General features: G+C 37.8%; 1 protein-coding gene across 1 annotated transcript in view; it reads right to left on the reverse strand.

Moving 5' to 3' along the window:
• rbm20 (RNA binding motif protein 20) overlaps window positions 1–15,560 on the reverse strand; it is a 58,700-nt gene that overhangs the window by 10,842 nt on the left and 32,298 nt on the right. Inside the window, exons 2-8 of the mRNA XM_052590938.1 lie at window positions 10,033–11,035; window positions 8,772–8,833; window positions 8,284–8,381; window positions 7,374–7,471; window positions 884–1,027; window positions 381–512; window positions 225–304 (exon numbers count right to left, since the gene is read on the reverse strand). Coding sequence (XP_052446898.1) covers window positions 225–304; window positions 381–512; window positions 884–1,027; window positions 7,374–7,471; window positions 8,284–8,381; window positions 8,772–8,833; window positions 10,033–11,035 — 1,617 coding nt within the window. The remainder of the gene's footprint in view (window positions 1–224; window positions 305–380; window positions 513–883; window positions 1,028–7,373; window positions 7,472–8,283; window positions 8,382–8,771; window positions 8,834–10,032; window positions 11,036–15,560) is intronic.

Raw genomic sequence — 15,560 nt, forward strand, 5'->3', positions numbered from 1 at the left:
GAATCACCCTGACATTTCAGACCAAAACCAAAATTTTTAGTTTAGAATTTCGATTTTAAACTAACTAGAAATTCAAATCATTCTTCAATGATAGAAGAGATGTATTTATTTCATTATTAATATGAATTGGCATTTTTTTTTATCGTAAAATAAATTAGTAGATCCAGAATAAATAAATAAAAAATGACCCAAAAAATCTCAATACGAATGTGTCCTGGTCTCACCTGTCAATCTCCTGCATCTCGTCTCGTCCTCTCTGGGAAGTGATGTCTTGGATTATAGAATCAACATCTTTACCTGGTTTCTGGATCAGAAAGGAAAACACTGAGCTGTTTTTGTTGGAATCCCATGATCAGGATGAGCCCAGATGAGCTTCATACCTTCAGCTGCAGCTCCTGGTATCTCTTGGACATGCGGATCAGTAGCTTGTGTCTGTTGATGGAGGCCGGCTGCAGCTGGTAGTACTGCACCATCGCCTGCGCCGCCTCCACGTATGCCATTTCCAGAAAAGCCTAACGCCGAAGATAAAAACGTTAAATCATGCACGAAACATAAAATGTGTCAGATGTGATCCGAACAGATATTCTTTTTAATTGTGTAATAAATCTTCGAGACAGTTACAAGATAAATTCAATGCCAGGCATTTTAGGCACATGTCAAACTTGGCACTGAACCTAGAATTGGATCCAGTCTGGACCAATCAAAAAGTCAGATTTGATTAACGAATCGGGCTGATGGAGACATCGTCGGTGTCAGGGTTTAAACGTACGAAGATAAAGGAAATAAAAGTGCTTGCAGTACTCAGCCTAGCGCTAGCATTTTATTTGCGACAAACTGTACGATATGTCATTGCTATCTTCATTTCAGAGCGGAAATCTCTTACCTGATGCGTCGAGCGCATGAGGATGTAGTTGGTCACTTTGCCGAAGGGAAGCCCTAAGTTAATGACGTCATTCTCCGTGCAGCTGCCCTCCGGGAGGTTACAGATGTGCACGACGCGTCCGGGACAGGCTTTACGCTGAACAAACTGAGAGAGGACACGTAGATTATTATATATTGCGTATAAAACATTTGAAAAACATCAACAGTGTATAGATGAAATATATGTAAAAAATCTGTTAATAGCAGTTGAGTTCATGTGTGTTCAGCTCCATTCTGGCCCCCACTGTGCTCACTAATGCCACCTACTGGTGCTAAATATATATATATATATATATATATATATATATATATATATACATTAAATATGAGATAAAAATGTACGTAAATTTGTTTTTTTATTCTACAGGAAATGCATTTTTATACCTGCATGTATAACACAATCAAAAATAGCCTAAAAAGCATGTCAAATGAAGTTTTCATGATGGTAATATAAGCTACAGCGTGGTAGGATGTGTAAAGGGAGTTTTTTTTACATTGGGGTGGCCGGATTTGATTGACAGCAGCAAGTGTGAGAGGCGCTCATCCCACATGAGTGCAGGGTCAGAGACGAGGGTCTGTGTTTACACTGCAATTTACGCACCATAGGAGGAGTATTATAGTGTAAGCACCACAGAGATCCACAGAGTGCTTGAGAACCGATTAATTATCATCAGCGCCGATCGTGAGAATGAAAGCAGTGAAACTCACGATGATCCTGTCATCCGTGTAAACGATTCAACTGTCAGATTCAGACCAGATCTCAAATCGGTGTCAAAAAACCACTTACGAATTCAAAGACTTAAACCAATGTTAATCTAGAAACAGTTGATTTCTGGGTTTATTTGCAGCTGACCACTGACTGAGTATAACAGTCTGAGCTGAGCTCATGATAATTCTATGAATGGCTTCCTGCCAGACTTTCCCTTTGGCCAAATGTGCCAAAAAGGTCACATTGGGTCTGCCTTCATAAACACATGTAACTGTGAATGGCTTCTGTGTGCTGGCCTAGTACCATCTAACACCAGTGTTTCGGAGTTCGTTCAGCTTCATGTAGGCAGTCGAAGATTGTTGAGTGGCTGGATGTTCTGGCAGTGAAGGTGATTAGATTGAAATGCGGGGTGGAACATAACTCTGGCAGTGCAGTGAAACCCTGAGGGGCTGTGGCTGCTTCTGATTGGCCGCCACAGAATGCCAATTTTCAGAATGCCAATGTGCATGTTTTTTTAAACACACAATGCAGTTTTTAAATTTACATTTACATTTAGTCTTTTAGAAGACGCTTTTAACCAAAGTGAATTACAAATGAGGACAATGGAAGCAATCAAAATCAACAAAAGAGCAAGTGCTATAACACGTCTCAGTTAGCTTAACAAGGTACACGTAGCAATTTTTGTTTATTACATAATAAAAAGAAAACAGATCAAATAGACAAAGAATAGAGTAAGCTAGTGTTAGAGGCCTTTTTTCTTTAGTTAATTGTATACTAAATAAAAAGTAAACAAACACAATACAAAAAGATTAGAAAGACTAGTGTGTTTTTTTTTTAAGAAAACAAGCAGTTAGTAAATGAATAGAGTGCAAGTCTAAAAGGGACAAGTTTATATATATATACAAATAGAATTAGAATAGAGAGTGCTAGAGTTAGAGGGTCAAATAAAGATGGAAGTTGGGGAGGTCATTCCACCAGGAGGGAACATTTCATTTAAAAGTCCGTAAAAGTGATTTTGTGCTTCTTTGGGATGGCACAACAGAGCAACATTAAATTGCAGAATTCAAGCTTAGATGAAGTAATGATTTTAGGTAAAGGATTGCAAAGTCTGTGAAGGTTTTTTTAGGCAAACATCAATGCCTTGAATTTTATGTGAGCAGCTATTGGAAGCCAATGCAAATTGATATACAGAGGTGTGACGTGTATTCTTTTTGGCTCATTAAAAATGTATCTTGCTGCCGCGTTCTGAATTAATTGTAAAGGTTTGATAGAATTGGCTGGAAGACCTGCCAAGAGGGCATTGCAATAGTGCAGCCACAGAACAAGAGCTTGAACAAGGAGTTGTGCAGCATGTTCTGAAAGAAAAGGCTTGATCTTCTTGATGTTGAATAAAGCAAATCAGCAGTATCGGACAGTTTTAGCAATGTGGTCTGAGAAAGTCAGCTGATCATCAATCATAATTTTTGAAGGAGTTATGGTTGTTGTGCCTAACTTGGTGAAATTGTGATGAAACGATGAATTTGCTGGAACCACACTCAGTTCTGTCTTGTCTAGGTTGAGTTGAAGGTGATGGTCCTTCATCCAGAAAGAAATGTCTGTTAGACAAGCTGAGATGCGAATAGCTACCGTCGGATCATCAGGATGGAATGAGAGGTAGAGCTGAGTGTCATCAGCATAGCAGTGGTATGAAAAGCCATGTTTCTGAATGACAGAACCTAATGATGCCATGTAGACAGAGAAGAGAAGTGGTCCAAGAACTGAGCCCTGAGGCACCCCAGTAGTTAGATGTTGTGACCTGTACACTCACCTCTCCAAGAAACTTTGAAGGTCCTATCTGAGAGGTAAGACTCAAACCACTGGAGTGTGGTCACTGAGATGCTAAATTATAAAATCTGTTGTTGTAATATGTTCATTTACACAGTGGCTGTGATAACTTGGTTCATAATGTATTTATTTTTAACATACATTAAATTATAAAGACATCACTAACAGATAAAGCAAAATAGAGTATATGCTCTATGTTTCAAAATGCTCTTCTCTGGACTTAATTTCTCTAGCAAACTAACAAGCTGTGGACACTGATGACTGACATTCTGTTTACAAGCCGTTTTTTAAACTAAACTGACATTTAAGGGAAACGGTGCAGGCAAACCACGTATTACACAAAATTTCACCACAAAATAATTAAGGTAATAAAATAATTAAGATGAAAATGTTTTTAAAACCTTACCATTTTGTTAGTTCTCTTATAATCAATTATAGCGTACAAAACAATCGTAGCAAAATGGCAGCAGTTGCCTTTGTATGAAACGAGAGCGAGTCCGCGATAGAAGGATAACATAATTAAACAATTGTACACCATTTTGAATCAAGTTTTAATATTTTATTAGCTAAACAAACACAAAGCTTCCACCAAGAAAAAAATAGTCCAAGCAAGAGTACAGCGCCGACTGCTGTTACCCGGATGAGCCTGTGTTATTAGCTTTTACAGGGTTGTAATCCAGGGATAACATACCTCGGAATGTCACGACTGACCAATCAGAATCAAGTATTCCACAGAGGCGTGTAATAAGGGACAGTAATGTATTTTTTATTTATTTAAATTTTATTAAGATGTGTTGCAGAGTCAAGGAACGTGGGGTTAACAAGTTTCTTTGGATAAAATACATACATTTCAATTAATGCAATGTCCTAAAATTTGCAGAAGAACAACTCAAATAGTATTTCCTTATGAAACAAACTCTAATTATCTTTATATATTTATTAACTAGTAAACAGAACTAGTGTTACGATATGTAACATATATGATGTAAACAGAATTTTCCATAGAGCAAAACATTTTTTTTGGTATTCACATATTTTTTTGATGTCACATCTGGCAAGAAATGAAGAGATCTTCATGAGAACATTAGGAGAACGAATGGCATTCTCTTTGGAGATCTAGCGATGACGGGCACCATATCACACTACAGATAAATCTGTTTGCTTATCTAGAGAGGGTTTAAACTGCTTTAAATGGGCCCTTTACATGGTTCATCTGAAATATATAGCATGCACTTTCTGAATCTCGTAGATCTCCTGCCATTTCCCCCGTCAGGGAGGCTTTATACCCAAAGATCAGGTTTCGATTCTGTGGACTGAAATTGAATTCCCAGCCTCAGAGCCTTTGAAGCAACCTGGAACACATCGCACAAATCTTGATAACTTGGCCAGACAGTTTGATCTGTCGAAACCCTGAATTTCTGTGTACTGATTTCTGAACCAGAGTCTGTGCATCCTTTCACACGATAAGCTGAAAACTAAAAGATTTTTAAAAGCACCGCCGGTGTACAGCTGCTGTAAAACAGGTGGGTTTAATAGGAGCTAACATTAGCCCATGCTTTCACCTCTCCAGTGGACTAAATCATAAATAACTTGGCTAAAAAGACCACCATAAAGAATCTTTGTGTGAGTCTTTGAATCCACAAGCTGGCAACCGTATAAAATACTGTCCTGCACAGGACATGGTTTCAATTATAGGTGGCAGACGTCTGTGGAAGGTCAGAGCATCTAATCCGAAACAATGCTTCATGCTGTCCATATGTGAGGACCCATCAATCACACTCAGCCGTCTGTCTGAGCACGACTCACATTACTACAGTTCATACAAAAAAAGAACCAGCATGAGAGATGAAATGAAAAACAGACTGTCAGAATGAAATGCATTATAACAATGAATAAAATACATATTTAGAAACTATAATATAATATAATATAATATAATAAACAAAATAAATTATCTGTCATTTTAATAATCAATTGTATTATGTTTCTATTTAGTCACACTACCATTTAAAAGTATTCAGCAAGGGAGCATTAAATTGATCGAAAGTGACTGTAAAAAGAATAATATTACAAAACATTTGTTCATTTTATCAAGGATCCTGACAAAAATTTCTACACAGCTTTTTCAACATTGATACAAAGAAAGGTTTCTTGAGCAGCTTTGCCATGCAGGAATAAATTATATTTGAAAATATAATTAAATCAAATTTTCAATTGCTGTAATTTTTCAAAATATTACATTAATAAATAAATTAATTTGAAAATATTAGTCTTGGTGAGCTTGTGAGACTTCCTTCAAGAATATTAAAGGGATGGTCCTCACAAAAATGAAACAATTCATTGAATTCATGTCATTCCAAACTCATAAAACCTTTGTTCATCTTCGAAACACAAATTAAGATATTTCTGATGAAATCCGAGAGCTTTCTGACCCTCCATAGACAGCAAGGCAACTGATGTGCTCAAGGCCCACAAAGTACATTCATTTTTGGGTAAACTATAGCTTTAAAAAAATCATACGATACCAAACTTTTAAAGTATAATTATTATTGTAACTATTTATTATTGATTGTAATATTGTTATATTATTTATTTTATCTATTTATTGTAATAATTATTATAACTATTATTTTTATGACTGTAAACTGTGATTGTAAGGCGTATGATATTTTCCATCCACAAGTGATTCCCTCTTGGTAACTCTTGGTTTCAGTCTCAGTTAATCTCTGTCTTTTCTCACATAGTTAAGAGTCCTTGACCACAAGATGACTTTGTTGTAGTTCTTTAGCCTTGAATCCATGGGCCTGCTTTAATTGGCTTCACTAAACTTACATATGCAAGTCATTATTAATATTATTATTTTGTTAAATAAGACAAAATTATGCAAAAATAAAATAAATGTTACATTTATACACTTAAATGTATAAATAAGTTATATTAAAAATATCATTTTAATAAGTATAATTTATAATGGCTTTAAATAACCTGGAATTATTTGATTTGGCCAAGTAATATTTATTTATTTTAGGAATTACAACATAATACAGCACAAGAACTACAGTCAGGCTCACACCGATGTAAGAGATTCAAACCAATAACCCTTTTACTGAAGAAACATTAGTTGAACATTTAGATATCCGCAAGAAAAAAAATGTTATACTTTTTTTTGTCAATAAATATATTGTTAAAAAATCAAATAAGTAACTATTTCTGTCTTTGATACTGTTCTTTGTATCATGTGTGGTAGATTTTTTTTCTATTCACTCAGCACTGGCAGGTCGGGCAAAATGTTAATTTCGGAGCCTGATCACAGATCTAAATAAAGTCCCTGGACAACAAAAACTAGTGTTAGTTTTCACATGGGACAAGATCTGTCTGGCCTGAGGAATTCCCACCATATTAAACAACACGACAGCATAACAACTTCCTGAACTGAGTGTGATCGGCACCTATTACTTTAGCTGTAAAAAATACAACTGCTCTGTTAAAATCTATATTCACAACTCTTTATATAGAAACAATGCCACATTGATGCTACTGAACTAAACTCTTTAATTATAATCAGTGATTGAGCCGTACAATACTGCTGACTTCCACCTGTTCTCGACGAGCTCTAGCTGTGAAGATGGCTCAGTTGTGCTTTGAATAATAACCGTTAGACTGTGCTAATAAACACTAAGTAATCTGTCAGTCAGTGAAATAGTGTGACCTAAATATAGCACGCTCTGTATCTCAACGCTCTTGGCTTCTTTACAAACCCTGTGAGCTAAAGGCGGAATGAATAACGCTATGAGATAAGCCAACAAACATTCACAAATAAAGACCTCATCAAATAAAGCTAGGTGAAATTTTTTAATTGTTCAACTAATAAAATTTTTACTAACATCCAATATCATGGGAGTCTTTGCCAAATTCTAACCTTTACCCCTGATTGGTGCGAAGTAAATCCCGCCCCTGTGAGAGGAAATGACTTCATGGATGTGGCAGGGAAATATGAAGCACTTCCAGTTGAAGCATCTGTAAAAACAGGAAACGGCACTTCAGGTATCCAAATATATGCTTTTATATAGTAAACGTTGACTTCAATTGTGTAGAATACCTCTAATCAGCAAACTGAGGAAACAATTAATAGTTAGACCCCATGAAATAGTTCGACTAAAGTAGTTCTGTATTGTGTCGATCATTCCTATGAAGACAGGAAGTTACTGAAGGGTTTGTAGTTCTTTTTAAATTCGACAATAGCATTTAGTTAATGTTACTGCCCCGCAAAACCACAGGTAGTCACTTTATTTGCAACCAAATGATAAAAAATGAGGTTGAATCGAATTAAAAAGTCAGCGTGTTAGCATAACTAAAGACACACAGTTGAACCCTGTTTTGCGTCTTGCTAATGCTAGGCATTAGCAATGGTAGGTGGTATCAGAGAAGGGACATGTTTTGTCAACATACTTGACAAAACTGGTTACATCTCTGAGTAAATGATGAATCATCAATATTTTTTCAAGGACTGTACATTTTATATGTCTAATTTGTTAACTTTAAGAAGTGCACTAGTATATAGATGGCCTGAAATTTAACAAACGTTATTTCATGGGGTCTAATCAAAAGATTTCAAATTCAATAAAGAATGGCCGGTGAAAAGTTTCTGACAAACACAAAAACTGGTGTTAGCTGGCGTCACACTGTGTGCCAGTCTGTAGACACTCCGCTCCCTCACCACTGTACCGACAGCCCTAAAAATAGATTCCTCTAAAATCACGTCACAGAGCTTTCAGTCTCCTGAATTTTCAGTACTTACACTGAAGTATAAATTAAGAGAATTGACTTACCTTGACTGGCAGCCGACGTGTATGCCATAGTGTTACTCAATGCCATGTTGAGACATCCTTCAGACGACACTGGAAAGTGCACTGCTCCGAGCGTCGGGCTGTGAAGGGACAGCACTGCATTTAGAACATAAATCCCAGTGCATCTGGTCTGACTATATCTTATGACACAGCTCAAATTCAGGTCATAACCCTCTCTATATGGAAGAAGACTCTTTATAAAATAACTCTGCGTTTAATACAGAGGTTGGCTGTACTCATAAAATGCTTAACAAGAGTATCACAGGCAATGAACGGAACATAGCAAGGATCAAAATAGACCACATACAAACAAGCCCTTTAAAAATATCTTGTTTCTATGCCAAGTTGACAACTATGACTGTAGCCGCCTATGATTGATTATCATCATCATAAGACACATAAAAATACACCCCATTATCAATTGATAAATGCCGTAACATCGTACAAACGGTATTTTCCTTTCTACTCACCTTTCGGTGTAGAGTGAACAGTTCTGCAGATGTAACTTGCCCTTCACATGCTGGTCCCAGTCCTGAAAACAACATACACACACACACACGATACGCCTGTCAGATAGACTTCACTATGATCCTTCTATATGAGAGTAGCCACAACCCAGGCCAATTATAAAGCTAGTAGTTCATAGCAGAGAAAAGTCTAGCAATAGTTGAGAACGAATGTGATTATGGCAAACTCTTGCAGAACAACTGCATCCTCGCCCCCTCTAAACCTGCCTCCACTCGACACATGCCAGCTGCCACAAAAGCATTCACACCCTAGTGTAACCAATGAGCCCATTTTAGCCAAGTATCATTAAAATCCTCTCAGTTCTGCAGAAATAACTGAAAAAAAAAAAAATACAGTTGCTGCAGTCGAGACCTACTGGATCTCAATACTGGATTTACTTGGCTAAAATACACAGTTCAAAAGCAGCATTCAAAGCTTAGCATAAATTTGGCACATGTAGGAAAAAATTGGCAATTCTTTTGATGTTTGTCTTCCAGATTTTATTCACACCTAGTATTGAGATTTTTCTTTTGTTATCTGATTGCAGAGGATCGAAATTAAATAAAAGTCAAAAATGTTTTTATCCCATATTGGGTCGTCTGATCTCAACTGGACAACTGGTTGTAATGAAATCTTAAACTGTGGCCCCGTCAACACGGAGACAGCGTTTTCATCAGTTGAAACCGCTATTTTTGAAACCGGGTCCCAGAGTGGATAAATTTGAAATATTTTCTGAAACGATGACGTCTTCAGCCCACGTCTCCCCCCTAGTCAGACACCTCTACGTCACGTAACAGCAACAAAAACATGAACAAACACTGAACGATTGTCTTTTTATTAACTAACATTAACACTGATTAATAAATGTATTGTTCCATGTTCGTTTGTGTACCACGCTCAAGGTTTATGAGCATAGTCCAAGTCTTCTTCTCTGTTTTTAGTGTATCTCTGTGGCAGAATTACAGCGCCACATACTGGTCTGGCATGTATACTACATCATTATGCGGTTTCGTGTGGACGCGGATATTTCTTGAGACGAGGGAAAAAAAGATCGGATTGGGGTAAGCTCCGTCTCCATGTGGATGGGGCCTGTATCTGATGCAATCAACCTTCGGAGTAGTTGAAAACACATTACATTTGTAGTCCAAAATGCTAATAACACTTTGAGGTTGGTGTGAATGGGTCATTTCCTTTAATCTCAACCAGCGAGCCAGATTTACTCACCTTCAGGTTGTAAACCTTCTTCTCACAAATGGTGCACTGATGGGGTAGGTGTGAAGGTATTGTCCCATGATAGTCATTGAACTGGTGGGGTTGCAATTGCAAGGTCACCCCTTCCTCTCCCTGAGAAACCTGTGGCTGCTGTTGAATTCCCCCTTGCTGTCCAATGGGTGGGCCAACTCCTGGGCCACATGTCGAGTTGAACTTAGGATCTGCTGTGGGTTCCTCTGGATTGTACAACTCTGCTCTTTGACCCACAAACCCTGGTCCAGGTGGTACCCAACCCCCAGAACCCATTCCTGTACCTATATCCATCTTCCCCAAGTTGATTGGACCTTTCCAATGATCCTTAGAGGCTGATCCCAGATTCTGATCATGGTTTCCTCCCATGAAACCAGTTTGTTGTACTGGTGTTTCAGAGGAGTAGAAGTCTCTTTGAAAATTGCTGTGGACATTGTTTCTGGGTTGGTTAGAGGCTCCACCATACTGTCCACCATCACATGCTTTACTAGTGACCACTGAAGCTCCTGCCAAATATCCAAACTGCAAGCGACGGTCCGTGTCCGTTGCATATGTGCTAGGCTTTTTGCCAAAATCATTGTGCAGACTAGGTTTCTGGTTGGACACCCCACTGTAGTTGGTGGGCCTGATTCCAGTGGGATTTGGGGCAAAGCCACCACCAACCAGTTGTCCCAATGCAGCATTTGGTGGTGGGAAGGCTAAGGGTGTAGGTGGAAATGCCCCACTGTGGGCCTGAGCTATGCTGGAACCCCGAAGATGGTTGAAGAGAGGTTGGGACATGGCCACATTGGAAAGAACCTGATTTAAGACAGTGGCTGCGGCAGCTGTATTGGTAGTCTGGGCGAGTTTGAGGCGGTGTAGGGTGAGCTGGGCCTGAAGCTGAGCCAGCTGAAGACTGGCAGGACTCAGCAGTAGGTTCTGACCCACTCCTCCATGAGTACCAGCCAGAGGAGCTGACTTATTATCAAGCTTTTCTCCTGAGGTACTGTGGAAAGAAACATAACAGTTTCTCAATTAATTGACCATAATCAATGGCAAATGTACACAGTATAACTAGTGACTATCCAACAGTCAGCAAACACACAATGTTCTTCTAAATGTTAGAGTATGGTTACTGATACACCTCCGTGAAGTTGGCACCCCATAAAAAGAAATAATCACCAAAACTATGCCATTTGTTTGTGCTGGTTTGGTGTTTGAGATTTGAAACATTATTTTTTTGACCGTGTGAAGTCACTCTCCACCCCATGTTGCCCAAATTGCACCAAATCAGTGCAGTTCGTTTGTGTTTGATTTGTTGCCGTTTGTGCCGTTAAAACAAACACTGTATCTATTTTCCTTCCATAGATATAACCAAAATATTTTCTGAGGCTGTGACATCACTCTCCACCCCAGTTCGTCTAAATTGCACAAAACTGGTGTCATTCGTTTGTGCTCGATTTGTGCTGTTGAAATTAACGTCAAATATAAGAACAATATATGCAGCATTTTTGCAGCACAAATCAGCACAAAAGCAGCACGAATGGCATAGTTTTTGTGATTATTTCTTTTTATGGGGTGCCAACTTCACGGAGGTTACTGATACTGGTCTGATTCTGATGAACAAATTTAGAATTGGTTACTATTTCCATAAAAGAAACCTTCCTGGCTATCCAAAAATAAACTCAAATATCTGTTCAAGGAACTTAAAATATAAAAATAAAACTCTTAGAGAACATTACAGGAACTAAAAACAGTTACATGGGTCACTATTTTAGTGTGAGATTTTAAAAATGAATTTCATTGTTTTGCAATACTTCAAGATTTTGTCCAATTCAGAGACATTCTTCCTGGCCAGACATGGGTACAGAAACTCTGGACTCCATGTCCCTGTTTGAGTGAACTGATTAATGCGCTCACATGCTTGCTAAATTTAGCAAGCACTACTATCAATCAAAATATCTGTGAAAGTCTGATACCACTCTGGCCGAGCACACACCCTCTACGCCAAGAGCTGACATAAGTGGCAGACCCAAGGGAAAGTTGTAATAGTGGTGAAAGAGGGAACAACAATTTTCCTCAAAGGTACGGAGCATTGGGATTATTTTTAGTCCTTTAACCTCAGGATTTTTTTTTAGATTCCAGGTGTTCTACTGTTTCAAACACAGACCAAGGTTATGCATTAGCAGTCAAGAAACAGCCGGAACAAGGGGAGGCCCTCAGACCTTTTAGATCTGAATTTGTGCAACTGAATCTTTCGGTGGGATTAGCACCTCTCCAGAGTAGTGCTGGAGTCATTTAAGAGTATGACATGGACTTACAGGAGCCTTTCCAGATCGTAAAGTTCACACATCAATACCGGCTCTATAAGTTATCCCTTCTTTCTTTAGACCAGAAGATAAAAAGATGTCTGTTTTTCTACTCATTACACAAGTGTTCATATTTATAACACATTTCATTAATTTGCATGTAGAAAACAGACCATAATTGCATACCAATTTACACCATTCCTATGCAGTGTTCAATTACTTGAGGGGTAATTTAACTTTCCACTTCCTTTTAAAAGTAGGACAGAATGTTGGAGAGGCTAGCAATAGCAAGCTAGCTTTGAAAGCATAAGATCCCACCCTCCCTTCAAATCACTCTCCAAAGTCATGCCTCCTCCAAAACACATGGTCGCAGGCAGAGCATAGGCTCAGAAACACAATGAGAGATGGATTACCTCATATCTCTTTAACATATGAGAAAACATTACAACACAAAGCACATAATATTACAATTATAACGCCTTTCATCCTCGCTTGGTTTGCAATAGCGTAATATAATATGTTAATGATGTAACATGTCTGCATGAACAGCGTGCACAGAGGTATGCAAATACATACGTTGACAGGCAGGTAGGACAACCTATCATAGCCCTCAAACAAAGGGACATGATTGGACGAACATATTATTGTCCTATGCCTTCCACTGGACAAATCACCTACACACCCTTTCAGTGATATACTGATGGATTTGTTGTTTGCAGTGCACTTCGGACTCAGAATGCATGCTCCTTTTGATTTCGAATCTTATATAAGATGGCGGAATATACTTTGAAGTGTTTCACAGGGCACTTTTGGTAACTGGAACATACCCCTTGGTGAATGTGTAAGAACAAACCAAAATATCTATACCCAAAGCACATGGCTACATCAGTATTTCAAGCATTGGTCTAATGAATATAGAGTTGCAGCGAAAGATTGGCAACCATGGCCACCTCTGTTTCAAGCACTCCTGATATTTATGAAGGGATACAGTGACTCTCATCTGTCAATGACATTACACAGCAAGAGCCAAGCAAGGCTAACTAAATTTTAGAGTGCATATTTGGTTAGTGTTAGTATAATACATACCAAAAATTTTTTTTAGGGTGGCACTGATTTAGGGTGTAGGAATTGACTGAACTGTGAAAAGTAGACTATCAGTGAGTGGTTGGATGAGAGAAAAAAAAATGTAAAGGGCAAAAGAAGCTAGTTATACATTTTGATGGAAGTAAAAAAAAAAAAAAAAAAAAAAAAGTAAATCGCTTTGGGAGCATGCACAATATGACCAGGACTTTTTTCAGAAACGAAATGTTTAAATTTAACTTTAAATATTTAAATTTGACTAATGTTTGTCAGACCACAAATAAAGATATAATGATATGAGTTTCATTGTTGTTAGCCCATTGGCTGAACGTCTGATACATATCACACACAAAATTTAAAACCTTTCAGGAGTTTTGAAGTAATAACCAGATTGGTTGAATTATGCAGGATTTCTGGGAGACATTCGTGTCATGTTCTTTAACGTTCTGCCTGGAAACAAAGAGGCCATGATGGCAAAATCTTCATGGAAGAAGAAAGCCTGTCGTGTTTACAACGAAGAGTGACTAAGAGTGCTTATCAGGATCAGCTAAACGGTAGATTTTCAATAGATTGTGAAATATGTAAAGTTTGCGGCTTAAAATCTCTAAAATGTGTCCAAGAGTTTTACACAAGGTTCTGTTATTGTGGTGAGATTTCCATACCCCTAAAAATGACGTGGCACAAAACAAAACATGTTTAGTTGATTTTCCTGTCAGTCATATTTGCCATTTCTGCCATCAGTCTGAAGGTCTTGCTCAGGAGACTAGTTAGCACCTAGCTAAGCGTTTCTCAAAATCCTTACTAAAATCAACCATGGTTTTACCACAGCTTTCAAACAAATATCACGGTTAAACTATGGTTAGTGTACCAAAACCATGGTTAATTTGTCGTTATCATGGTTAAACTATATTGTCAATGTTTTTTTGGTTTTTCATTCAAGGTAAAACCATGGATAATTTCCATAAGGGAAAGCATGAAATGCACATAACGATATTAGTTTTAATAATGGATTGTTGTTAGTATGTTAGCATGTAGCCTAGGGCTTCTTATGCCTTGATAGGCACCATTGTGTACATAAAAAAATTCATTATATATATTTATAATTAGCATATTTCTCAGATCCCAAACAGCTATAGATATTAATTTCAAAAATGGTTTGTGTAAGGATGCTAGCATGTAGCCAATGCCTTTTTATGCTCTCAGAAGCACTTTATGTCTTTGTGGAAATCATAAGATGTACATACAGTTTTATTTTATTGTTATAAGCAGTAGCAGCAGTTTAAGGACATTAAACTGGTACTTAAATATGGGTGTATATTACCACGTTACTAGACATGTACAACCTGGCATGTGAAACGGCTTGCGAAAATGTAATGGAAATCTTGGACTAAGACACAACATACATAAATTAGATTTTATGGTACAACTGGCCCTTGAGACCCAACAGCTGGTCAACTGTAGCATACCACGATTAAGAGTGCAGAAATGGAGCCAACGATGGATTTATAAAGTCTAGCGTTATGGTTGGCATGCTATAAAATGATCTTACACATTGTAAGTGCATGTTAACGTAAGGACTGACTCTCTTAGGTTAGGTTTCAAAAATATTGTAACGTTAGTAGCACATAAGTAGTGCTTAATACCTAAAGCACATTTGCCACATTTAAGATTATTTGAATAGATTTGTTTGACAGATTCGTTTTTTCTTCTACTAAAACCTTATTTGCGCATTGTTAGTATGTTGTAACATTACTTTTTTATTTGTGCATTCTGTTGACAATGCATCAAAATAATTATCATTGGAAAAATTCTACATAAACATTTTCATCTGCAATTTTGTTTGCATGGTTTTGCCATTAAAGAGGACCACTGGACATTACGGCAACATCGTCCTATCTTCATGACTCAAAAGCCCAAAATATACCAGTGACACACAACACATCACATTTAGATACCGACGCTTACCAATACAGCTCTTACAGCTGCCCAATGCTTCTGCACTCTGGTCGTCTCATATAAGCAGAAGATCCAGGTGCCAAATGCTCTTCACCAATTAATACAAGACCGTTTTAGGACAAGAAATGTGCAGAGCATAATTATACGCTATTGTGCATGTACAATGTCTTTGCACCAATCAGGGCC

This window comes from Carassius gibelio, chromosome B22, assembly GCF_023724105.1.
Source record: "Carassius gibelio isolate Cgi1373 ecotype wild population from Czech Republic chromosome B22, carGib1.2-hapl.c, whole genome shotgun sequence".
NCBI classification, from domain to species: Eukaryota; Metazoa; Chordata; class Actinopteri; order Cypriniformes; family Cyprinidae; genus Carassius; species Carassius gibelio.